The sequence below is a fragment of the Mustelus asterias genome, chromosome 1, assembly GCF_964213995.1.
Source record: "Mustelus asterias chromosome 1, sMusAst1.hap1.1, whole genome shotgun sequence".
In the NCBI taxonomy this organism is placed as follows: Eukaryota; Metazoa; Chordata; class Chondrichthyes; order Carcharhiniformes; family Triakidae; genus Mustelus; species Mustelus asterias.
This window is the reverse complement of record NC_135801.1, coordinates 114604611-114631956: the sequence shown is the minus strand read 5'-3', so window position 1 is coordinate 114631956 and position 27346 is coordinate 114604611. Positions and strand designations below refer to the sequence as shown.

At 42.9% G+C, this 27346-nt stretch overlaps 1 protein-coding gene across 4 annotated transcripts in view; it reads left to right on the top strand.

Moving 5' to 3' along the window:
- The window catches only part of lnx1 (ligand of numb-protein X 1), a 204497-nt gene that overhangs the window by 159454 nt on the left and 17697 nt on the right, over window positions 1-27346 (top strand). For all 4 annotated transcript variants that reach the window (XM_078217216.1, XM_078217214.1, XM_078217217.1 and 1 more), the window contains 3 exons: window positions 2712-2840; window positions 14120-14297; window positions 17440-17671. In XM_078217216.1, the coding sequence (XP_078073342.1) occupies window positions 2712-2840; window positions 14120-14297; window positions 17440-17671 (539 nt within the window). The remainder of the gene's footprint in view (window positions 1-2711; window positions 2841-14119; window positions 14298-17439; window positions 17672-27346) is intronic.

Below are 27346 nucleotides of genomic sequence, written 5' to 3'. Positions count from 1 at the left end.
GTACAAATCCTTCATGCTGATCATGTACAAATAGGGCAGCTTAAGCAGCTAGTCCACAACCGCTCCCATTGCTGGAGATGCTAGTGCATCCCTCCTACTGCAGCGGCAAGAGAAAATGGGAGTGGTGGTTAAAATCTGAATATGTTCAAATGAAAACAAGATCACAAGGCTGTGAAGTACCTCGTAGAAACTTGAGGTGCTGCTCTTCAAGCTTTCATTGGAACAGTGCAGATGGTCAAGAACATAGAGCTGAGAGTGTGGGTGGGATGTAAGGTTAGGGTCGATTTGCAGGCTGAATGGGTGTACAGAGCAAAGCAATCACCTAATCTATGTTTGGTCTCCCTGATCTAGAGGATAGTGAGCAGGAAATATAGACTGAGGTGTAAATTGATGTCTCATCCAGGAGTGTTTGGGGCTCTGAATGGCAACGTTCACCTCTGAAGAGGTGAAAGTACAGGTGTTGCATTCCCTGCACTTACATGTGAAGGTGCCAGGGGAATGAGCTGGTGTGAGGGGGAGGTAGCAGTGGACCAGGGTGTCCCAAATGTGTTTGGTGGTGAAATCACATTGGAGATTAACGATGGATGGTGATCTGTAGGCTTATGAGGGAGTCCCTAAACATGATTCTGATAGGGAGAAGGAGTGAGGGTGGAACTGTGGAGGGTGGAAGAAACATAGTTGAGGGTCCTATTGGAGGGAAAATCTTATCTGAGAAAAAAAAATTAGAAGTCGGGGTGAAAAGTAATATTTTTAAAAATGCGATGGTAAAAATGGAAAAAAGGAACTGAATCCTTACAGGAAGTGGAGTGGGGAGAAGTATTATCAGTGTTGATGTGGAGGTTTGTAGTAAATAGTATAATTTAAAGTTGAAGAAGGGGAAAGTCAGTGTCGGACCATATGACGGTAAGGATGGGATATAAATTTAAAGCAAAATGAGTTAACTTCTCCAGCTGAGGGTGAGAACAAGAAGCAGGAACATTCAATGAATGAAAATGTGTAAAAGCAGTAACAAGGGCCTAAAATGGTTCTGGCTAAAGCAAGCAATGAGCACAAAGTTGGAGTTAAAAACAGGTTTGATTATTTATACACTGACATTAGTGCTGATGAGTGGTCAGCAGTCAACACTACTTCGCAGTCTCCTGAACATCGGTCTCCTTGTACACTTGAACATTTATTTTGCAGATAGTGCATTTTTGTTTCCTATTGAGGCTAAGCAATTAGCCTTGACATTGACTCGGTAACATAGATTTCAATGAGAAACCTGGGGGAGGGCAGATGGATCTACAGCTGTTTGACCACAAATTACATTGTTTCGATGCTCATTGTTATCAATATCAGAGACAGGAACACGAGTAGCTAGCACCTGTTCGGACCTTGAAATCAGAACTAAACCTTTGGTACTAAAAGTAATTGCAAGCAGTCCTTAGCACAATCAAAACACCAGAAAATAGTTAGCTTGTCACATATAAAAATACAAGTCTGCAGGAATGGCAGACATTATAGGTGATGGATAATATTGAAATAGCTGCTCGTTAGTTGTAGTGTAAATATTCAGGAAAAATTGTACATCAATTTTGAAGAGAGTTTAGGGTTTATTCAATGGCCCTAACTGGTGGATTACAAAGTGGCTCCTTAAAAAACCTCTTAAAGTTTTGATATTAAACAGATTTGAAGGAGACTCAGAGTTATTTTAATGATTGAAACTGATTTGGTAATGCGAATACACTCTAAGTCCCCATAATAATTCTCCACAATTCCAATGTATTTTGCTGCTTGCTAGGTTTGTTTACTTAACAAATTAAATTAAGCTGCACTCTTAAAACAAAGCTGAAATAGTAAAAGTTGCTGTAAACTTTTACCCAACTCTACTCAAGTAACTGGAGTGCATGGGAAATCACAGCCCTGACATTATATATATGCCTTATGGCTCTCAAGCCCAGCCATCAATTCAATTTTATTGTACTCTCGTTACATTACTCAGCAGTAATTCATTTATCTGAACCATAAGGATCTATTTAAAAGGTAAGAATGCATTAATAGGTGCTTCACAAATCAGGTTTTAATGGGTAAATGATATATAGAAGTGGACCAGTTCCTTTTTAAGTTTAACAACTGAAATTTTCAAAGCATAATTTATGATGTGCAGTGTTTTTAAAACAGCAAATTTAATGAATTATTACAGAAATACCTCATCTACCAGATTGATTCTGCAAAAGTGATACGAAAGATAGTTCCACTGAATTCTTATTACAAAGTGTAGATATTTTCCTACCTTCTGTTTTTTGATTACTTTATTTTGTTTTCTGTGTGGTCCGAGCTGTCTTGTCCCAGCGAGTGATTATTTTTTAGTGTTCACTTTCAAACTGTTGCTTTGAAATCAACATATCCATTTCAAGACAGTTAGATCATTTCAGATTTTATCAATTAGCAATTACAGGACTTGAACTGACTTTAAGATGGGGGAAGAGAGCAGACAGACCCATCATAAGAACAATTTTAAATTCATACCATTACAGTAAAATAATTATTGACATTGTGAACGGGCTAATGTATTTTAATTCAAACATGCAAAAAAACCTGGGAATCCCATTTTACACTGCTGTTTGGTGTGTCCTGTTTCTTTACCTGAAGTTGCTGAGTGGAAATTCTAGTGTGGAATGTGTTTGCTAGATTCCTTTTTGTTTGATCTGCATTTATATATCATCATTTAGGTGAGCGAGGATCGGGTACATTTTGTTGTATCAAGAAAGACCAGAGAACAGACCCCTGATATCTTGCAAGAGAGTGCCTGGAACAGTAGTAACCCAGTCAGCCCTCATGAAAGGAACTTGCATAACAAGGTAAGGGCAGAGATTTCCTCTATCCTTCCTGATACTGTTGGAAGGATTAAATTGATTTGTTATAGTTCTGCATAATTCCAATTGAAATATATCTTCTATCACCAAATAAAACAAATTATATATTGAGCAGTAGGTATTAGCAATGTCTTTAGTTGTCTTAGAAATTTGAACCAAAGCCTTCAGGCAAAAAAGGAATCTCTCCTTTCCTGTTGGGGGATAAAGCATCATTTGGCAGGTTGCAGAGTGCAATATTGGGCTGGGTTGCACACCTGTAACAGAGCCCCTGCCCTTCTATTTAAATTAATGGATAGAAAATCAGAGCGGCTCTGTTCTAGATGAGTAATCTTCCCTGTACAGCCACCTCCCCACCCCTCCAGCCCCACCTCCCCAATTGCTCTGTCTAGGTGATGCATTACACCCAGATCGTAAAGCCAAATATTTATCCCAGATGCTGTTGGGGGAGATTTAGTATCATGCATATTCTACTCCACTGCATCTGCCAATGTCTTGTAAGAACAAAAGAAATAAGAGCTGGTGTGAGCCATATGGCACCTCGCATCTGCTCCACCATCAAGGCTAATTGTCTACCAGAGCTCCACTTTCCTGCCCAGTTCACATATGATGATACAGAACATATAAAACTTAGAAGCATTGTGAACTGTGAGGATGACAGTGCAGAACTTGAAAAGGACATAGACAAGTTGATGGAACGGGCGTCTAAATAACAGATGATATTGAATGTGGAGAAATGTGAAGTGATACATTTTAGTAGGAAGAACATGGAGAGACCATACAAGGTAAAGGGTACTGCTCTAAAAGGGGTGCAGCAACAGAGGGACCTGGGTGTAAATGTGTATAAATTGTTGAAAGTGGCAGGATGGGTTGAGAGCGCAGTTAATAAAGCATACAGTATCCAAGCCTTTATTAATAGGGATACTGTGTACAAGAGCAGGGAGGTTATGTTGAACTTGTATAAGACACTAGTTCAGTCTCAGTTGGAGTATTGTGTTCAGTTCTGGGCGCTGCACAGTACAAAGGATACGAAGGGATTAGCGAGCGTGCAGAAAAGATTCACAAGAATGGTTCCAGGGATGAGGAACTTCAAGTATGAAGATAAACTAGAGAAGTTGAGATTGTTTTCCTTGGAGAAAAGGAGGCTGAAAGGCGATTTGACAGAGATATTCAAAATTACACGGGGTCTGGACAGAGAAGATAGGGTTCCCACTTGTGAAAGGATTGAAAATGAAAGGGCACAGATTTAAAGTAATTGGCAAAAGCAGCAAAAGTGTCATGAGGAAAAACACCTTCATGCAACAAGTGCTTCAGGTCTGGCGTGTACTGCCTGAGAATGTAGTGAAGGCAAGTTCAATTCAGCATTCAAAACGGGATTTAACAGTTATCTGAAAAGGAAGAGTGTGCAGGGTTGTGGGGGAAAAGTAGGGAAATGGAACTAAGTTCATTCAGAGAGCTGGTGCAGAAGTGACAAGCCAAGTAGCCTCCTTCTGCACTGTAACAATTCTGTCATATCCCTTGACTGCCCAAGAGATCAACAATCTATCCATCTCAGCCCTGAATAATAAAGGATCATCCACAAACGTCTGGGTATATATTTTCAAAAGGTTCACAACCCATCAGTGAAGGAAATTCTGATCTCGATCCTAAAGGGGGCATAACTATAGGGTTCGTGGTGGGAGATACAGGACGGATATCAGAGGTAGGTTCTTTACGCAGAGAGTGGTTGGGGTGTGGAATGGACTGCCTGCAGTGATGGTGGAGTCAGACACTTTAGAAACATTTAAGCGGTTATTGGATAGGCACATGGAGCACACCAGGATGATAGGGAGTGGGATAGCTTGATCTTGGTTTCAGATAAAGCTCGGCACAACATCGTGGGCCGAAGGGCCTGTTCTGTGCTGTACTGTCCTATGTTCTAAATAATTGACCCCTTATCCTGAGATATTGCCCTTGTGGTCTACATTTCCCAGCCAGGGAAACAGCGGGGGCGATTCTCCCAAAAGTGCTGAATTGGTGGGGAAACTGTTCTAAATACTGACTGTTTTGTCAGTTCAGCTTCTCATCTGCAATCTCCGCACTCTGTGCACTGCAGAGGTCCCAGCCGTGAATCTCATTAAAAACCCAGGGGGCGGGGCCTATTCAAGCTGGAGTCTGACCGTTCTGGAACTCTGCGCATGCGCAGTGGTCCCGATCTGTCAGATTCCCCGTTTGCTGGCCAGCTCGATCGCTGGCCAGCCCGAGACCCCCGCAGTGCTGCCCCTCCAGCTGCCCCCCCCCCCCCCCACAGCAATTCCTGGGCCAGCCCTGACCCCCCTGCCCCGGATCGCCCCGATGCACAGCTTACCCCCCCCAGCAGTGGCGATCCCCCCACCCCCCTCACCTCAGAAGACCCCCCCCCCCCCGGGTCAGACCCCGCGGAGGCAGGCACACCACCCCCAGCCCGCCCCAATCGCTGCCCCCCCTCCATCCCAGACCAATCTTGTCTGCAGTGACAGTGGGACGCCCCCACCCCCACCAATTGCCCCTAGGCCCCACCCCATTGGTACTGCCCGATGGGCAGTGCCAAGGTGCCCCCTGGGCATGGGCACTTTGCCCCTTGGGCAATGCTGGGGGCACAGGCTGGCACTGCCAGGATGCCCATGTCCAGGGGGCACCACCCCCACCACCTATATTGCCCCCCCCCCTTCATTCTGGCAGGGTCTCCTGCTAGTTCTCCAAATGTGGGGAGCTAGTCTGAATCCCGCCGGAATGAAGTGCTCCTGGCGGAGTGGGAGATTCAATCGGGACCCGGAAGGTCCTGATAATGAACTAATAAACTTATTTAAAACATATTAAAAAAAAGATTTAAATTACTTACCTGCCTTCCTGCCAGTTTCCAGCGCGGTCCGACCAGCAACTGTTCGCCAGCTCTGGGAGATACGCATGTGTTCACGGTGCATGCGCAAATTCCTGTTCAAGGCCAGAGATGCGCATCTCCCATCGCAACCCAACAAAAAATTTGTGGGTCGCAATGGGAGAATCGCGGCCAGCATCTCAATGTCTACCCTGTCAAACCCCTTCAGAATCTTATGTATGAGTCCCAGTACATTCTATGAGCTGCCTTTTCCATGCCCCCATCTGGTGTGTTTTTGGTGTGTTGGGAGGGTGGGGGGCACATAAAAGCGGGTGGGTGTCCACCCCATTGGCTTCCCACCCACCCCCAAGCTCACACCTGTAATATGAGGGGTGGGCGGGTGCCAAAATCAAAATTGAAACAACAGCCTGCCTGGACAGGATTTTCTGCATTACTTGACATGTGTTTTGTGACAGTTGAAGCAGCCCACCATTGGCCGATGGTGGGATCTTCTAGTCCCGTCATTATCAACTAGTTTTCCAGTTGAATGCACCCCACGCCATCAGGAAACCTGCAGCAGGGATACACCATCGGCAGGGCCGGAAGATCCCACCGGCAGGTTCTGCACCTGTGTCTCTGAGAGAGTTGAAAAAAATCAATTCCAGCAGTTTCAATCGCTATTTATTAACACAACACTAAGTGCTCTCATTAGAGCATTATTAATATTTGGCTGCTTTCCACAATCTATTACTACCACAGTTGGGGGTTATAAATTCACAGTTTGATTCACAGCTCAAAGAGTTTATTAAAGGAACCTTTGATGTGGGATAATAAATACAGTTGTTTCTTTTGATAAGGGATTAAGTACTTGAGGGGATTTAAATGATGTATTCAGTGGGCTTTCGTGGATAGCACCATTTTTTAAATATAGTGATGGATATAATAGATATTTGGTTTTTTTTATTTCATCTCAAAATAGCCATAAAGTTTGTCTATGTTGGGTTAGCTATCATGGAGGGTGTAATGGCAAAGGGTGGTGGATGAGGGTCATGGGGTGGCATGGGTGGAGCATGTGGAATAGATGGTTCGGTGAGGGCGTGTGAGGGGTAAAGGCTAGAGGACCTAAAACGTAAGCAAAGAACTGGGACGCAGTCACAGAGAACTAAAATGGACTTTTTAAACAGCCTGCCTTGGTACTCAGCAGCAGTGTGCATCCGGGGACTGTAGGCCCAACCCCAACCTGCATCCATTCCCTCTGAAACAAAGATCCCCCCCTCAAGCGCTGGACTTTGTCCCAAGGTGGGTGTGGTGAATCAGGAGATTCCCTGACTCCCACTACCCAGCAGGTGAGAGCGGAAAATCCAGGACATTGAGTCCTTTAGAGATTTTGCAAAAATTACACTTAATGCGAGTGATAATTCCTGGCACAAGGGAACCTGTAGAAGAAAAATGGAAGAAAAAGACTACAAAATTTAATTTGAATTTAAAATGTTTATTTAAGGGAAATGTTTTATTCTATAATCGCTATGCCTTAACTCCTTACCAAATGCAGCACGTACTTTGTAAACACAAATTCAGGACATGGGACAACAAAATGATAGCAATGTGCGGGTCTTCTGTAATGAAGTGCTTGTTAGACTAAATTTCTACAAATATTTATCTCATTGTGAACAAAAAGGTCAGTTAACGCTGATGTCTATCATAGAAAATTACAAACAGAGGTTAGAGCTGCCGGAAGTGTGGCTTAGACAGTGAAGTAAAAATGTCAGTGGAGAGTTGCTGAGTGTACTCAGATGTATTTCAAGATAAACAGTGTCTGCCCTGGGCCTGGATTTTATCAGCGATTATTCAGCTTTCAAGTGCATGTTTATAAAATGATTTTTTTCACATTTCCATTCAGTCAGATTCTCCAGATAAAATAGTTTGTGCTCAGTAATATTTGTACTCAAGTGGTAAGCTTTCTCAAACATTGACTTTTTGACATGTCCATCAGCCTGAAGGATGTCCACACTGGGGAAATTGTCCTACCCTTCAGTTTTGACGTAAATATTAGCCCGAGTATTTGCAGATCATTGTAGCAAGACAGCATAGTCGACCTTGATTCTGAACCAGAAGGGTGTAGGTTCATGTCACACCATGTAGACTTAAATATATAATCTAGGTTGGCATGAATGAAGGAGTGCTGCAGTGTTGGATGTTAACCGCGACCCCAATCTTAAAATCTATTCCCAGTGTGCTTTAACTCCACTTTTAGAAGAATATCTCCGACTGAACTAATGTGGAATTTCCTCCATCTGCCATCCCTATAGTTGCACAATGACCTCAACAAGGCCCATGAGGTTGGCCTCTTTGAGTATGAGCTCCCTGATTGAGATGATGATTGCCTGCCCAGTCAGGGAGTTGTACCTATGGAGGAGTGTCAGGGCTACTGATCCTCCAGACTCTGACTTTGTATCAGAAGCACTCCTAGGATGGAATTGAGTTTGTAAATAAAGCAAATCTGGTGAAGGGGCACTGGCCTCTGAGGAGTTATTTCAAGTTGTAATGATATATAACTTGATACAAATTTGTGGACAGTTTGAACCATCCACTAATTGCTGTGCTTATACTGTTCAACTAATTTCATGCCAACCCTTACAATTAGCAGAGGACTCATGGGTTCTATTCCATCAGGTTAGAAGGCCAAAGTGTGGCCCAAGCCTCCAATACTTCATGCTCTTTGGGCTGGCCAGAATCTTAACTACTATTGGAAAATCTTTGAATTCAGAGGCATAAAGTCAACAGGGAAGGCATTTAGATGTAAACAGGATATTATTTCAAAGATTCTCATTTCAGTTCTGAGATAAATGTTTATTTCTCTGGGCTCTAAGGAAATTACATGAAATGTGTTTGGGGAATCTTAACCCAATTTCTGATTGAACTTGGGTTCATAGCACAAAACTGAATGGAAATCCAACATAAATTGGACGCAATCAAAAATGAAGGAGGATTACAGTTTGGGAAATATAAAAATAATCTTGTTGGTTAGTCTTCTGATGTTGGAATTTTGATTTTGTTTTGGCATATTAGTCGGAATTTTACTTTATCCAATCTGTGCTAAACTATATGTAATTTGAAACTAGCGAGTATCTGGAGGCTTTGAAAGATTCAATAGCATGAAAACTTCACATTGTGGTAACCTCCAATTGCACAGAAAGGGCTGTAGTTTTGCAGATGTCTACAGGTTATCCTCCGATGGGCCTGACAGCCAAGTAACAGCCCAAGATAGAGGTCGAGGACATGAAGATGTACTTGCAGACAAACCCCTACTCCGGCACTTTCACCTGGATTTTCATTCCAGGGTTGGGGTCGTCAAGCTGGGAAATCGTGAACAAGTTTGACAACTTTGACATTTTCTGGACAGCTTTGATAGCTTTGACACTTCTGGAAGAGGTTTGAAAGCAGTGGCAGCTGAACAATTCTTTATCAGTTCCTTGACGGTTGGACAGCTCTTTAACAGTTCCAATGAATTTGTGCATAAAAAGTGCATAATCACGTTCAATTTTAATAATCCCAAAGGGTGCATTACCTCTCCCAAAAGTGTCCCAGGACCCTATTCATTGGAGTAGCTTACCTATCCAAACGGGTATCCTGGCTATCAGAACACCAAATTCAGATCTGCTCTTACCTATTCTAATTGGTATACTCTGGATTCGATAGTCCTGGCTTTCCAAAATCCAACTTCAGTGGAGGCAGCTGATGATTTGAATGACCAGCTGCTTCCACATATCATCCATGGACATACCTGACCTTTGACAAGGTACCGCATGGTAGGTTGTTGCATAAAGTTAAATCTCACGGGATCCAGGGTGAGGTATCTAAATGGATACAAAATTGGCTTCTTGACAGAAGCCAGAGGGTGGTTGTAGAGAGTTGTTTTTCAAACTGGAGGCCTGTGACTAGCGGTGTGCCTCAGGGATCAGTGCTGGGCCCACTGTTATTTGTCATTTATATTAATGATTTGGATGAGATTATAGGAGGCATGGTTAGTAAGTTTGCAGATGACACCAAGATTGGTGGCATAGTGGACAGTGAAAAAAGTTATCTCCAATTGCAACAAGATCATGATCAATTGGGCCAGTGGGCTGACGAATGGCAGATGGAGTTTAATTTAGACAAATGCGAGGTGATGCATTTTGATAGATTGAACCAGGGCATGACTTACTCAGTTAATGGTAGGGCGTTGGGGAGATTTACAGAACAAAGAGATCTAGGGGTACATGTTCATAGCTCCTTGAAAGTGGAGTCACAGGTGGACAGAGTGGTGGAGAAGGCATTCGGCATGCTTGGTTTCATTGGTCAGAACATTGAATACAGGAGTTGGGACGTCTTGTTGAAGTTGTACAAGACATTGATAAGGCCACACTTGGAATACTGTGTGCAATTCTGGTCACCCTATTATAGAAAGGATATTATTAAACTAGAAAGAGTGCAGAAAAGATTTACTAGGATGCTACCAGGACTTGATGGATTGAGTTATAAGGAGAGGCTGAATAGGCTGGGACTTTTTTCTCTGCAGCGTAGGAGGCTGAGGGGTGATCTTATAGAGGTCTATAAAATAATGAGGGGCATAGACAAGGTAGATAGTCAATATCTTTTCCCAAAGGTAGGGGGTCTAAAACTAGAGGGCATAGGTTTAAAGTGAGAGGGGAGAGATACAAAAGTGTCCAGGGGGGCAATTTTTTCACACAGAGGGTGGTGAGTGTCTGGAACAAGCTGCCAGAGGTAGTAGCAGAGGCGGGTACAATTTTATCTTTTAAAAAGTATTTAGATAGCTACATGGGTATGATGGGTATCGAGGGATATGGGCCAAATGCGGGCAATTGGGATTAGCTTGGGGGTTTAAAAAAAAAGGGGCGGCATGGACAAGTTGGGCCAAAGGGCCTGTTTCCATGCTGTAAACCTCTATGACTCTATGACCTAATTCCAATCTTGCCTCCACAAAGATGAGAAATGCCACGTTTGGGGGCAGGACTTTGAACTTTTGGCCATTTCCAGAATTTTTGTCACAATGTAGAGGTTCTCCAACGTGGTGAAAATCTGGACCTTACTCCCTGTAACAGCAGGCCCAGGGACTTGCCGAATCTCGGTAAAATGTCCCCAGGTGACATTACACATTGTTTGGTGATTCTGCCCTTAAAGACTGTCATCTTTTGAAATATGCAGTGTGGTCAGACACTGACCAGTAATATCTGTGCTCCACACCAAAATTATGAAGTTAAACATGGCAGCAAACAGAAGCATTCTCAGCAAGCGGATGCATAGGGAGGTGGGGTGAAAACATTCAGTTAAAATGTAATAGAAAACACAAAATGATGATGACTGTAACTGCTACTTATTTTTGAGAGGCTAAATCCAGGAACCCTGCTGTAATTGTGACCTGTACATACCAAGCCTTCCAAACCTCTGGTTGGGAAATCTGGGGAACTGTGATTTTCTGACTTAAAGTTTTTTTTTGGTAGATTTTAATGAACTGGATTAAGGTTCACAGGGCACAAGTTCAAATGACACAACACTTTGGAATGTAGTAAACAATGAGGGGCATAGACAAGGTAGATAGTCAATATCTTTTCCCAAAGGTAGGGGGTCTAAAACTAGAGGGCATAGGTTTAAAGTGAGAGGGGAGAGATACAAAAGTGTCCAGGGGGGCAATTTTTTCACACATAAACATGTTGTGAAATGGGCAGATGCAGAGAAATGTGAAGTAACATATTTTAGTAAGAATTATGGGAGAGACAATTTAAAGTAAGTTACCCGGTTTTAAAGGGTTGCAGGAACAGAGAGAATTGGGTGTATGTGCATTGAAATCTCTGAGGCTGGCAGGACAAATTGAGACAGTTGGTTTAAAAAAAATCATATGGGATCCTTAGCTTTATTAAAGTATACAAAAGTCAAGAACAAAACATGCAAACATATGTATTTGACCACTCAAGCCTGCTGTGCCATTCAATAAGGTCATGGTTGATCTGATTGTGCTGTTGATCTACTGTGCTTACCATTCAATAAGGTCATGGTTGATCTGATTGTGGTTTCAATGCCACCTTCCTTCCTATCCTCTAATTAAAATTTGTTAGTAATGTGCAATAGATTGCTTTGTAAGGATTGTGGGTGTGACTTAATCTTGGATGTAATCAATCTCAGAAATAGAAATCTCACATGAACGAATTCGGTGTGATGAGTATACTTTTATACCATGGATTCCAAAGACAGCATTGTGAAGGTTTCACTTGTCTGTTGAGATATACTTTCTTAATAGCATTAAAATATTGCAATATTTCTTGTTTTGTAACTTTAATTTATGCTTTATCTGAGCAGTGTCCCTTTTCAAAGAGCAAAATAAAGTACAGCACAGGAACAGATCCTTCGGCCCTCCAAGCCTGTGCCAATCATGATGTCCTAACTAAACTAAAAAAAAACCTTCTGCCCCCACTCAGTCTGTATTCCTCTATTCCCTCCCTATTCATGTACCCATCCAGAAGCCTCTTAAATGTTGCTAATGTGCCTGCTTCCACCACCTCCTCTGGCAGTGCGTTCCAGACACCCACCACTGTCTGCATGAAAAACTTACCCCGCACTTCTCCCTTAAACCTTTCCCCTCTCAACATGAACCTGTGCCCTTTGTAATTGACACTTCTACCCATGGGAAAAAGCCTCTAACTATCCATCCTGTCTATGCCTGTCATAATTTTGTGGACTGCTATCTGGTCTCCCCTCAGTCTTCTGATGCAGTTTGTTGCTCGGAGAGTACTTCTGTATTATACAATTCCAATATCATATTTCTCTGCAGTAAAATTTCTATTGCTAGATAGTACACAATATTTTTCAGGTCAGCATTTGGATGAGTTTACTTTATTTCCATCTTTCTATACTATTTTTGCCAACTTCACTTTTAAAGTTTATTTATTAGTGTCACAAGTAGGCTTACATTAACACTGCAATGAAGTTACTGTGAAAATCCTCCAGTTTCCACACTCCAGCGCCTGTTTGACACTAAGGGAAAATTTAGCATGGCCAATGCAGCTAACTAGCACATCTTTTGGACTGTGGGAGGAAACCGGGGCACCCGGAGGAAAGCCACGCAGTGACCTAAGCCAGGAATCGCACCTGGGTCCCTGGGGCTGTGAGGCAGCAGTGCTGACCACTGCGCCGCCCCAATGTCCTTAAAGGCTCTAACAGTTACTGATATTCCAAAAGCTCTGGATACCATTCCCAAATGGCTAGTCTTGCTGTACGAACTTGGATAGCAAGTGTTGGCAGGTTTTTCAACAAATCCTGATGTTTTTCTACATGTCCATAAGTTTATTTCCATTAGTCATTACTGGATAATAACTAGCATTGGGATTTTAGATATTTTTTCCACTACTCTCGTCCAAAAATATTGAGGCTAATTGTTAGCATAACTCTGCTATCTCAGCACAAATCAGAGACCAACGGTCGGCTTTTCCATTTGGGATTGGGACCCTGACGTAAAGACAAAATGGGGGTTCCAACTCTTCATTGTTTTGGGAAGAGTCACCCGACACACATTTTTGGCAAGTTGGCTAATTAATGGCTGGAGGATGGGCTTATCATCCAGGTGAAGATGGCAGGTGGGCTCCCAAGGCTAGAGGATCAATGGGAGGACCTCCAATGATGACACATCACTGTCTGAGGTTGGAGCTGCCAATACCCATGGAGAGAGAGAGAGAGGACAGCTCACTGCGAGTTTCCTTTCTCGAGACTGTCTGCTCTCACTGGCTGTGATTTGGCCGCAGTGTTGGGGCCCTCCCTCAGGTTGCATTGACCTTTAAGAATTCTGCCCCAAGTATGAGGCTTTCTGCCCTGCATGACTGAGTGCTGTGCCAAATGGTGCCTTTATCCACTGGGTCATTGGAAGCTGATATAATTAGTAGCTTGGATAGCTGAGCTAAATAAAACAATATTCATGATGAACCATATTTCCTTGTCTTTCACACTGCTCACACCAGCAGCTTTTGCAGAATCTGTACTGCAGCCATCTGGGACATTAATTGAAACGCTAACAAATGACACTAACTTTACATGCAGGAGGGACAGAAATACAGTGCGACAATGAGTAACTGCAGAAACTACACCATTAATATATTTACACTTTTAAAATATGTATTAGTATTTATATTTCTGAAATACAGGCCAGAATGCTCCGACCTCGTCCTTGGCTGGGACTCTCCAGTCTTGATGCAGTGGATGGAGATTTGGCTGAGTGCCAGTTTCTCTGTAATTGTTGGCAGCGGTGGCAGCATTTCAACAACATCTATCTGATAGAAGGAAAAAGGCTGTAGGACCAGGTTTTTGGGTTAAGATTGCTCCTACTGGAAGTAACTCAAACGTTTTATTATGTTACATAACGGCAAATTGTCTGTGTCCTCTCTAGAACTTTCTTCATGCCTTCACATGCCATGAAAAAATCATCAGTGTTAGCAAGGCAGCTCATGAGTCTTTGGGGATGACGGTATCAGGAGGTCTGCTGAGCAAAGGCTGGGATCTCCCAATCTATGTTACATATGTACATCCCAGTGGGTGCTTGGGAAATGATGGAAGAATTAAAAATGGTAACCAACAGCTTATCATTTATTTATACAATTGTATGTTTTACACAATATATCACTCGTGTTATTTAGCATTTATTGTACATGCATAAATCTGTTGCTCTTTCTAGACTCTCAATGTTATGGTTTAAGTGAATTTCTTTTGTTTTCTTATTAATTTATAATTACTTCAATTTCCTTTCAACACAATCTTTGATAACTCTTGACAGGAGTATTTTTGACAATCTGGGTGGGAAATTTTGCAAGGTTTTCAGAGGGGGTTGGAAGTACAAAAGGATTTTACTTTCACCCACCACTTTGACCTTGCAATGACCCTGTCCTCAAACCGTACCTGTTCGTTTTGAGAACGGGAGTTTTAGGTCGTCACTAACCAAACAAAAAGGTTTAAATTGCGTTCCCTTCACAATCCTCCAACCCCACGGGGAACTTTGGATAGCATTTTAAAGGTAATCAATCCCTCTTAAAATTCCCAGGAATGTCAAGACTGCTCCCAAAATGCTGTTGGACTGTAAATAAGGCAGGGTAAAATTGTAACCCATGCCTAAAATTAAGGTTGAATCAGCTGGAATTTTAATCAAAAATCTGTCTAACCCAGCCCTTAATAAATTCAATGGACCAGCTGCTACAGCTCCCTGTGGAACAGAATTCCTCAAAAAGAAATTCCCCCTCATCACCATCTTAAATGGGAGACCACTTATTTTTAAACTGTGCCCTCTAGTTTGAGATTCCCCTATCAGAAGCACCCTCTCAGCATTTACCCTGTAAAGCCCCTGGGAACCTTATCTGTTTCAAAAAGACCATTTCTCATTCTTCTAAACTTCAATGAATATAGGTCCGACCTTCTCAACCTATAACTTTAATACTTTAATGCAAGACAGGATGCATCGACAGTCCACATTTGGACAGGGTAGGTGTGTTGACAGGATGATGACATGAGTCTTGTGCAGGGGAAATGGTTTGGACACATGCTGTGTACGCATCTCTGAGGCTGGGATCTTTGAAACTATTGAAACCTCGGCTTATTAAGGTAGCCCTGGTGTCATGGCCATTCATGTGGTCACATTCAGGGCTTAACACCTGAACACTGCCATGTTCCCTCACCTCATCCTCATCCTCACCCTCACCCTCAAATGGCCCTGGTGCTTCTGTGCCTGTCACTATGTCTTCTTTTTGCATCAGTTCCGGGTACCTTCTCTGGCAGCATCAACAACCGCTTCAATGGGTAACCCTTGTCACCTAGAAGCCATCCATTCAGGTTAATTGGGCTGCCGAATAGGTCTGACACCTGTGAATCTCACAGAATGAAGGAGTTGTGAACTGTGCTAGGGTATCTGGCACATACCCGCAGGATCCATAGAAACTAGAAACAGGAGTAGGCCATTTGACCCTTCGAGCCTGCTCTGCCATTCATTTTGATATGACTGATCGTCAAATTCAATACCCTGATCCCACCTTCCCCCCCGCCCCCCACCCCCCTGCATATCCCTTAATCCCTTTAGCCCCAAGAGCTATATCCAATTCCTACTTCAAATCACGCAACATTTTGGCCTCAACTACATTCTGTGGTAGTAAATTCCACAGATTCACCACTCTCTGGGTGAAGAAATTTCTCCTTGCCTTAGTGTGAAAAGGTTGACCCTTTATCTTCAAACTATGACCCCTTGTTCTGGACTCCCCACCATTGGGAACATTCTTTCTGAATCTACTCTGTCTAATCCTGTTAGAATTTTATAAGTTTCTAGGAGATCCCCTCTCACTCTTCTAAACTCCAGTGAATATAATCCTAACTGACTTAGTCTTTCCTCATATGACAGGAGATCTCCCCTGCCAGCATGTTACAGAGTGATGTGATCGTGGTGCTTGAGAGTGTGAGCCTCCTCTTGCATTGTGTTTTGGGCATCTGCAAACAGCTCAATCTCTGCCTACATATTGAGGGCTGCATAACTTCGCCTACACTTCTGCTAAGGATGAATGAAGGTTTCCACAGCCTCTGGGTCTGGAGTAGCTCTGGTGCCTTGATGTACCATGAGTGTGCCCTGGGCCTCCTGCTCTGCCCTTCTTCCTCCCAACCTCCTCCCCTTTCTCATCCTCCTCTCCTCCTTACTGGAGGTTGTGTCTCCCACTGAGACCAAAATCCCTATTTTTTGGCTAGTTTAAACCCCAGGGCAACGGTCAGGGTATAAATGGACTCCTCAGCTGAAGGAATAAGGTTTCAAATTAAGATAAGTTTGAAATGCAAACTCTGCTTCTTGTATGAAGTGCTTCCAGCAGTCACAGAACTCTGAACTGCTAAGGTGAAAGTCAGGCCTCAGCTGATCCTTTAAAGCCACGCTAACCAGCTGCCTCATCAAAAAACAGGAGCCTCACCCAGCATAAAAGAATTTGCAAGCGTTTTATTGCAAACACTGCGGGGGCGATCTTGCCGGTTCATCACGCTGGCCGATTGGCATGATAAGTCAGTCCACTTGTACACAGTGCACTGGGAGATCAGTGTACATGCGCGATAGTACCATTGCTGCTCAGCAGCCGGCTTCCCGGCATGAATAGGCTTCACCCATTCCACCTACTGGCGAGAATCATATTTTGGTTCTTTTTTTCGAAGTGGCGTATGATTGCGTCTGGGAGTTCGCTCAAAAAAACGGTGCGATTCTCTCCTATTTTCATGCTCGTGGCACTTAGAATGTTTTTGGTAAGATCGCCCCTACGTAGTCAATTCAGGTCAATGACCTCATTAACAATCTTAAATACCCACTAAAATTGCATTTGAATAATGCGGACAAGCTCCCAATTTTTAACCCCACCCTCTAGCTCCCTTATCTGGAACTGGTTGGATAACATTGAGAATGCAACCTGATGCCATCACGCCTAATAATACAGTGACGCAGACCTGTAGCATCCCTCTTTACAGAACCTATTATTCAGCCCATAGTGTGTGAATACAACTGTTAGTTTAGTATTGGAAAGTCTACCTGGATATGACCCCAACAGGACTGATTAAGTTTGTATTTTTTCTTTGTATTGGTAAGAACAGTATGCATGAAAAGTTATTATCTTCACGAAGAACGATTTTCTGAAGCAGATTTACATGTCATTTGGAAACTACTAAATTAATTTCAGTATTTCATATTTTCTTCACTCTTCTTAGGTGACATTCTGCTGGATATAAATGGCATTGAACTAACTGGTATGACACAAAGTGAAGCAGTGTCCATAATAAAGCAGAGTGCTGCCTCCTCCTCTGTCGTTTTCAAAGCTTTAGAACTTAGGGTGGCAGAAAAAGACAATGTCAACAGCCAAATGCCTCTCAACACCAATCAAAACAACTTACGTGAAGAGGATTGGTCACCATCATGGAATATGTGGCTCGGATTGCCTCGGTGAGTATGTGTGTTGCATATTCACATAATACCCAGTAATATTTCTATCTTAATTTCAACCCTTGATTGCCAGGCCAATCTTTTACCCTAGGAAAAGCACAGGCCTGGATTGTCGCCACTGAGAGGAGTGGCTTGAGTCAGGATATTCCCTGACTATCCAGATCTGCCTTGGTAGAAAGGTCTGCGAATAGCAGGGTTTGGGATAGAGTCTGGAATGCAGTGACCACAGTGGTGCATGAATGCCAAGGCAAGCTGATTAAGAAGCTGGCGACGGTTCCCTGGGACTTGGTCCCACTTGTATTAAAGGCTGTTAGGCCCCTGCTCGCACACACCCCAGCTCCCAAGGTCCCTTTATACCCACAATGCCTCGTGCCCATTCACCCAGTATATGCTATCTACAGAGCCAATAAGTCAGACAGTAACAGTGGCATGTGTGGAACTGTTCAGACAAAAACATCACAAATCTTCTTTTGAAAACAAAGCAGCTTTGCCAAGCTCTCTAAAAATGAATCAGACTTGTAGTTTTCATGCAGAATGAAGACAGATGCATGTGTGCTTGGCTGAGAGTCCAGACTCATAAAAGGATTATTTCAATTAGTGATGCTTTGACAACTGGAGAGAACTGTTGATTTTGTTTGTTTGACGTTTTAAGTGGTTATAATATTTTGTTGATGTCTCAATTTTACTTGCACATGATTAAGAGATGTGAAGAGTTTGAAGCCTCTTGTTATTGATAGTCAATGACTTGTCTGAATGACACTTTTATAGGTCTGTAGGAACAGCAGCTTTTTTCAAAATAAGATTTGTGAGTGGGTATTTTCTGTCTGAGCAGTTCCGCACCTGCCATTATTACGATGTGGCTTATTGGTTCTGTGCATGGTTCATACTTGGTAGATGGACATGGAAAAGCCATAAGTTGGCATTGAGGTGACAGAGGTTGTATGGGGCTATGGGGGTTAGGGAATAGGTTGGCATGATTTGGCATGATGGGTATTAGGGGTCATAGGGCATGGATGAGGGCATGAGTTGGCACTGAGTTTGGGACATCGAAGGAGCACTGGGGGAATAGACATGACCTTTTGAATTTACCTTTAAAAAGGTTCCAGAATCCAGGCTGTGATTCACTGCACCACTTGAGAAGTTAAATGGACTCCCCAAAAATTCTGGGTTTAGGAGATGCCTACCCCCACAATGTCAGGTCAAGAGAAGAGGATGCGAGCTCGCTATCTGCACTTTCATCCTATCCCATCGAACATTGGCGAATGCCAGGAAGTGGAGCAGGAATCCCGGAATCAGTTTCTCCCACCATTTCCAAATGGCTCCAAAGTCGTTCCAAATCCCTGAAAATCCAAGTCACAGAGATTGATTTGAAATACACAGGAAACACTTGTAACACATTTATTTTGCATTTTACCTTCATAATCCTAAGAGTTACAGTAATGAATCACAGACAGAGCAACCAAGGAGCCAAAGAAGACAAGTAACAGGAGTCAAGACTTGTGTAGTGAAGCATTTTTTATACTGGAGACGCACATTAAGGGCCAGATTTTGGGTCTCTAAAAATGACAGCTGGGACACAGATGTGGGAATCCTACTCCCATTCCCAACTGATCCAGTTTTTGCAAGTAGAGGAAAGGGAGCAGGGCGTGATCCACACAGGCAGGAACCCCAAATGCAGGAGGGCCATTTTGAACTCAGTACTGACTTTAAATAGACTCCATTTTGGCCTTGACCCACAATGTGGGAGTTAAGCGTTGATGGAGTAGGCATAAACATTCCTGAAGTGCAGATAAAGATACATATGGTAGTCATGATCTAAAATTGTTTACATGTCCCACTCTTTGAACTTTATGCTATTATGCTTCACTGCATACTTTGGTGAAGGGGTGTCATTGAGAAAAACAGTTTTGTGGGTGGTGCAGTATGCAGGGAGTGGAAATTTTCACTTTTGCAATCATTAACTCAGTGCTGTCTCAGCCAGTTATCTGAAAGGTGATCTCAATCACTTCATAGTCCCAGGTTAGGGACCTCCCTCCATTAGAATATGCTCCTGTCATCTACAGCCAAGAGTGACCCAGATTTCCACCTCAATTGAGAGTCTTTCTGTCATGGTGCAAATAACAGAACTGCCTGAAAATCACAAATCCTGTCCCCAAACAAGACACTTCCTATTCTTATGGGGTTGGGTGCATTTCATGCATGCATGTTTTACACAAGCAGCTGTCCATCTAAATCAAACTCTGCCTCCACTGGTAGGTCCACAGTGTGAAACCCAAAGTGTGCAGATTAGATCTGATAAATTTGGTCTGAACTTTGTGGAGAGTTAAGGTGTCTCTATGGATCTGGCCCTGGGATATCTTTGGGAGAAGTAAGGTGTCCTTTGGAATAGTTAAAAGTAATTAATTGTGCATAAAAATTAATTAAACTCATTACCATCAAACTCACTGGAACTGTCAACAGACATGATTAAATCAACAGTCAAAACTGTCAGAAGCACCTGTCAAGAAGATCTGTCAAGCTGTCAATGCATTTAAAAGTCCTGCTTTTAAATCTTTGAAAAAATGTTTAGATTATTTAAAAAAATTACTGCTTGCTATTTCACTTTGTCTGTTGACATAAGCCTGAGGGCTTCCAATAGTGAATGAGTGCTGCATGGCTGATTTCACAAACATCCAGTGTCACAGTATGATGTCTGCCAGTTCACAGTTTGATTGACAACTACAAGTGATTACAGACTCTTCAGTGTGGGTCTATGATTTTGATTTGATTTATTATTGTCACATGTATTAACATACAGTGAAAAGTATTGTTTCTTGCACGCTATACAGACAAAACATACCATTCACAGAGAAGGAAACGAGAGAGTGCAGAATGTAGTGTTACAGTCATAGCTAGGGTGTAGAGAAAGATCAACTCAATGCAAGGTAAGTCCATTCAAAAGTCTGACAGCTGCAGGGAAGAAATTGTTGTTGAGTTGATTGCTACGTGACCTCAGACTTTTGTATCTTTTTCCTGAAGGAAGAAGGTGGAAGAGAGAATGTCCGGGTGCGTGGGGTCCTTAATTATGCTGGCTGCATTGCCGCCGCGGCGGGAACTGTAGACAGAGTCAATGGATGGGAGGCTGGTTTGCATGATGGATTGAGCTACATTCATGACCTTTTGTAGTTCCTTGCGGTCTTGGGCAGAGCAAGAGCCATACCAAGCTGTGATATAACCAGAAAGAATGATTTCATCTGTAAATGTTGGTGAGAGTCGTAGCTGACCTGCCAAATTTCCTTAGTCTTCTGAGAAAGTAGAGGCGTTGGTGGGCTTTCTTAGATATAATGTCGGCATGAGGGGGGGAACCAGGACAGGTTGTTGGTGATCTGGACACCTAAAAACTTGAAGCTCTCGACCCTTTCTACTTCGTCCCCATTGATGTAGACATTGATGTATGACTCCAATTCTTGTTGTTTTAAGGGAATGTGCACTTGAATGAAATATTTGCCCTCATAAGCCTTTATTTAGTTGAAGGAATTTAAATGTAGTCAATTTTATTTAATGAATTAGGGGCAAATTTTCCCATTCTGCCTGCTACGGGAATCAGAACAAACGAGGGGCGGACTATGGAAAGATCCGTTGACCTCGGGTGGGATTTTCCAGTTTCTGGACACGCGGCCATAAAATCTCACCCTTAATGTTTTTGTCAGTATATTGAATTCTGCAATAGACACAGGACTTTATTGTACATAGTTTTATTTTATCTCCTCTGTGCTTGGGTCCTGAGTTCTTGATGATACTGGATAGGTTGGCATGGTAGGTGTTAGGGCAAAGGACATGAGTTGGCACTGGGTGATATAGGAGCTATAAAGGGTCATGAGAGGTGGGTAGAGGGACATAGGTTGGCATAGAAGCTATAAAAAGCCATCGGGGTGATTGATTAGTAGTTTGACATGGGGCGTGAGGGACATAGGGGCTGATGGGGGGGACATATATTTTCATGGGGGGCATGAAGAGCCATGGGACAGGAGGTGGCATGCATTGGCATGGTTGGGGCATGGAGAGTGTGTGGGGTATGAAAGCTTTTGTTTCAAGGGCCACAGATAACGAAGAAAGGCAGTCAACTATTCATAAGTAATTTTAAGATAGTTTATTAAGAAGCAATAGTTTCGATACGATGCACTAATTGATTGGACAGTAAAATATATGACCCCTGACAGTTGAGACGAGTTCACTGATCCCAGAGGATGAGGGGATAGGTTGGTACACCGTGTGTTGATCTCAGTAGATTGTAATGTCAGCATTCTGCTCTCTAATCAAAGTGCGAGGGAACTCTCCCCTCAGTCTTCCTCCTCCTTCGCTTCTTGTCCATCTTCCATCTGACAAAGATGGCTGGTTGACAAGTGCTGCCACCTCACAGGCGCTGTCCTCTATCCCTGAGCAATCGTTAATATATCCTTTTTCTGGAGGCTGGAACGTTACCCAGTGCCAATCACCTTTTCAAACCCTTCTGACTATTGGATACAGGACAAGTACCCAAAATGTCAAAGTGGTTACCTCCTCCCCTGTCCGTCACCCTGCTCAAGTTCAGGTTTTTAGCTTACGTCATGCTGAAGATCATTTCCTGGTTCTTTCTAAACTTGCATAAATAAGGGGGTACACAAGATCCCATCCTACCAACTTAGGAATGTCAACATGAGACCCTAAACCAAGTGACCTTGAAGTCTAGAATTGTTGCCTGCTTAGAAATTGCCTTACCAGAGAGAGAATCTATGCAGTTTAGCTTATCTCTAATCTCTATACTATGCAGAAAATATGAGTTTATTAAAGACCCCAATTTCTTATAGGGGAGTGAGATGGAATGGAAGCAGTGGTCGGGGGGGGGGGGGGGGGGCAGTGGGGAAGGGGGGAGGGGGAGGGTGGGGGAGAGGGGGACATGGTGGTTAAGGGTTGGAGAGATGTTTCATGATTTATTCTTCATTTTTGTATTTTGGACACAGTGCCGGTGTCCCAAGGTAGGCCTTTCGCCCAGTCTATCTATGCACCTAACATTTTCCTCAGCTCTCTCGGGGTCACCCACCTGAGTTTCTAATCCAGCCAGCCTGCCCTGGACTCAAAGTCTGATATCCGGGCAACCATTTAGAAAGGTGGGGTTCACAGAGTCAGGAATTCCTCCCGTCTCTGCGCAGCCAACCTGGGAGCTACAATCTGGACCAAAGATTTGTAAAAATGAGGTGACAAGTTGTTAGGAAATAATATCCAAAACAAAGTGTGACAGAGCTGTTATGTTGTGCAAATGCTTTGGAGCTACATTTGATTGCGTGATTCCCATTTTGAATGGGGCAGATGAATCTTTGTAGGTCTAAGTTACTGGTGCAAACTATACCATAACGTACATGAAGGGCCTTCAAAGGACCATAATATAGTATGAAGGCAAGAAAACTATAGAAACGTAGAAACACAGGGGAGCGCTTGCTGAACTTACTTCCTCTCAAGAGCTAATTTGATTTGATTTATTATTGTCACATGTATTAGTATAGTATATTAGTATATAATATACATGTATTAGTTTCTTGCTCGCTATACAGACAAAGCATACTGTTCATAGAAAAGGAAAAAGTGCAGAATGCAGTGTTACAGTCATAGCTGGAATGTAGAGAAAGATCAACTTAATGCGAGGTAGGTCCATTCAAAAGTTTGATGGCAGCAGGGAAGAAGCTGTTCTTGAGCCGATTGGTACGTGTCCTCAGATTTTTGTATCTTTTTCCCAATAGAAGAAGGTAGAAGAGAGAATGTCCGGGATGTGTGGGGTCCTTGATTATGCTGGCTGCTTTCCTGAGGCAGCCGGAAGTGTAGACAGAGTTACTGGGTGGGAAGCTGGTTTGAGTGATGGACTGGGCTTCATTCATAATCCTTTGTAGTTTCTTGCAGTCATGGGCAGGGCAGGAGCCATACCAAGCTGTGACACAACCAGAAAGAATGCTTTCTATGTTGCATCTGTAAATGTTGGTGAGAGTTGTAGCAGACATGCCAAATTTCCTTAGTCTTCTGAGAAAATAAAGACGGTGGTGGGCTTTCTTAACTATAGTGTCGGCATGGGGGAACTAGGACAGGTTGTTGGTGATCTGGACACATAAAAACTTGAACCTCTTGACCATTTCTACTTCATCCCCATTGATGTAGACAGGGGCATGTCCTCCACTACACTTTCTGAAGTCGATGACTATTGCCTTTGTTTTGTTAACATTGAGGGAGAGATTATTGTCTTCGCAGCAGTTCACCAGATTCTGTATCTCTTTCCTGTAGTTGTCATTGTTTGAGATCCAACCCACTAGGGTGGTGTCGTCAGCAAACTTGAAAGTCGTGGGGAATTTGGTCACAGTCATAGGTGCATAAGGAATACAGTAAGGGGCTGAGAACACAACCTTGTGGAGCACCAGTGTTGAGGATGATTGTGGAGGAGATGATGTTGCCTTTCCTTACTGATTGCGGTCTGTGGGTTAGGAAGTTCAGGATCCAGTCGCAGAGGGAGGAGCCAAGCCCCAGGTCACAGAGTTTGGAGATGAGTCGCGTAGGAACAATGGTGTTGAAGGCTGAGTTGCAGTCGATAATTAGGAGTTTGACATAGATGTCTATGTTATCTAGGCATTCCAGGGTCAAGTGCAGGACCAGGGAGATGGCATCTCCAGGTGGACCTGTTACGGCCGAAGGCGAACTGTAGTAGGTCCAGGCAGTCTGGGAGGCCACATTTGATTCGTGCCATGATTAACCTTTTGAACTTTTCATAATGATGGATGTCAGAGTCACCGGATGATGGTCATTAAGGCACGCTGCCCGACTTTTCTTTGGTACCGGGTTGATAGTCGTCTTCTTGAAGCACATAGGGACCTCAGATTGGTGTAAAGTGAAATTTTGAATATTCCCATTTTTTGTACATTCTCCCCATACTCCTAAATGATTCTCTATGTAATTATGCAATCACTTGGTAAATGCTGTCATTGATTTAACATAGCATTCCACATCCCAATAAATATTTACACAAATAAGTTCCTTCTAATCTCCCTTGCAGGACATTTTAACTTGCTTTAAACTCCATTTCCGCTGGGTGAAGGGAATTAAAATCCCTCCACCAAAATTGTTTAAAGACTTGCTTCACCAAGTGTGCGATGGCCAGAAAGGAAACCGTCTGCACAAGGATTGCTAATACATTTTGCAGTGGTCATCAGGCACATCATCACACCTTCTGACTGCTAACACTGTTGTAAAAATAATAGTTGTAAAATGAGCCAGTTCCATTAAGTGCATTATTTCAGAGTGATTAAAACATTTCTTTCTCGCCCTTCTTAACTGTCAGTGAATATATTCACTTATCTCAAGGGTACAATTAAACTATCAGTATCCATTTGCAGCTGGCAGTTTGGACTGCAATATCTAGATGAGAGCTCTGTGCACGTAGGTTTGTGTGTTCATTCAGTTCCGGTCACAACGTTTCTACTTTACAGGGGGCAGATGATGGGGGGACTGCGCAGTCTCAGGGCATTTAAATAAACGTTAGGTAAATTTATAAAGTGTCCCATTATTTTATAGGATTACATTAGCATTTTGTAAACCTGGTTCAATGATATGTGGTGTCAAACCCTAGCAGTGTCAGTTATCTAACTGCTTCTTGAGGTCCCTCGTGTCAACTCCCCCCACCCTAGAGTCAGGGCAGGAAACCATCTGCAGTTACCGTAACATTGCAACATAAATTCTGCCTTAAGGTGCTCAAAGACGCAACTTAAATCTATCAGCATGCGATTGAATTTTAATTGAAACTACTGCTTCTGCCAAATGAGAAATGTCTGTAATCCACAATCAAACCTACAAAATAACCGACTGAGTCATCTAATTACTGTTTAAAGTCTAAAAATATCTGGTACATGCAATTAGTAAACTGTTCCTTTGTTTGGCCAAACCCACAAGAAGATAATTGAAAATTACAGTGAATTAAACAATTTACTGGAAATGTCTTTGTTGTTTTTCACTATGCCTCATAGTTGGATCCCTCACCTCATCTCGCTGCAGAGTATTGTTCCTGTTTTATCGCAGTGCCTGGTGTTAGGGTTACTTTGTCTCATGAGGGTTCAACAACCATGCTGATGTTATAAGCAGATTATGTAGAAGTGATGGAAGCCACATTTATCTGCTGACAATCTAGGAACTCGGGCACTCATACAACAGATTGATTCTCCTGTCTATCTGTTAACAAAGGAGGCATTAATAATGGCTAGTTCCAGCCAACAGTAAGGCTCTTGAAAATAGAATAAATCTTCTGAGGTTAATGATGTGCTGACTGGAAACTCTACAAAAATATTTTTACAAGAAGGAATGGCACATGTTAAAATATAGTAAAGATCTAATATCCTTCGGGGAAGGGAGCTTGCCACCCTGGCCTTGTTTAGTTTACATATGACTCCTGTCTTCAGAATGCCCTAAGGGCACCGGGGATGGGCAATAAATGCTACCCTGCTAGTGCTAGTGTCAGATACATCTTGAGAACAAATTAAGAAAAAAGTTGTTTCATGAGTGCAACCCTGATTTTATGGCAAATAATAATATAACATGCTGGAAACACATCTTTGCAGTCAAAAGGCAAAAAAGCAATTGGAAAGTTTTGGGTGCAAACTCTTCGGCCAAGCCAAGATTGCACTAAGAAACAAAGAGATAAGAAAGATGTCAATGTCAAGACTTGTATGTGCTAAATGTTGCTCTATAGAAACAGTTCTTTAATGACCTGTTGACCTATTTTTGAATAGCAAAAAAAAAGAAAAATAATGGATAATGTACAATGATCTTTTTGATAAAGCAGTAAAGAGACATTAGGGCTTATAATCTAGACAACAGGTGTGGCAACATCATGGGTGTAGCTGCTCCTCACAGGGTCAATGAGGCCTTGGACTACGTTGACTGCATGTTTACTTGCACAGATGTGTACCTTGACATGTCAGATTAAACCTATATGCTTTACAGTTCCTCATGTAGAGGGTGGCACGGTAGCACAGTGGTTAGCACTGCTGCTTCACAGCTCCAGGGACCTGGGTTCGATTCCCGGCTTGGGTCACTGTCTGTTTGGAGTTTGCACATTCTCCTTGTGTCTGCGTGGGTTTCCTCCGGGTGCCCCGGTTTCCTCCCACAGTCTAAAGATGTGCGGGTTTGGTTAATTGGCCATGCTAAATTGCCCCTTAGTGTCCTGGGATGCGTAGGTTAGAGGGATTAGCGGGTAAATATGTGGGGATATGGGGATAGGGCCTGGGTGGGATTGTGGTTGGTGCAGACTCGATGGGCCGAATGGCCTCTTTCTGCACTGTAGGGTTTCTATGATTCTTAGAGCTAAAGGGAATTTTGAGAACTTCTGCAGCAAGAGCTACAAACTCCTCCAGCCACAGGGATGGCTTTGTCAGTTGTAGTCTAATCCGTAAGCATTTATGCTACAAAGTTCCAAACTACAGCTGAAGACAATTGTCTGTCATGCATCGTAGGTGGTGATCAGTACCTTTTTGCCTGGGCTTCTTAAGCCATAAGTTTTCCCAAAATCATCTGCTAAAAAGAGCAGTCATTCTACCAATTTCTGCAATCTCCATTACCAGTGCCATACATGGAACTTTGCAGACTCTGTTGTACAATGCCGCTCCTTTCAAGAACTGACATGAGGTGTTT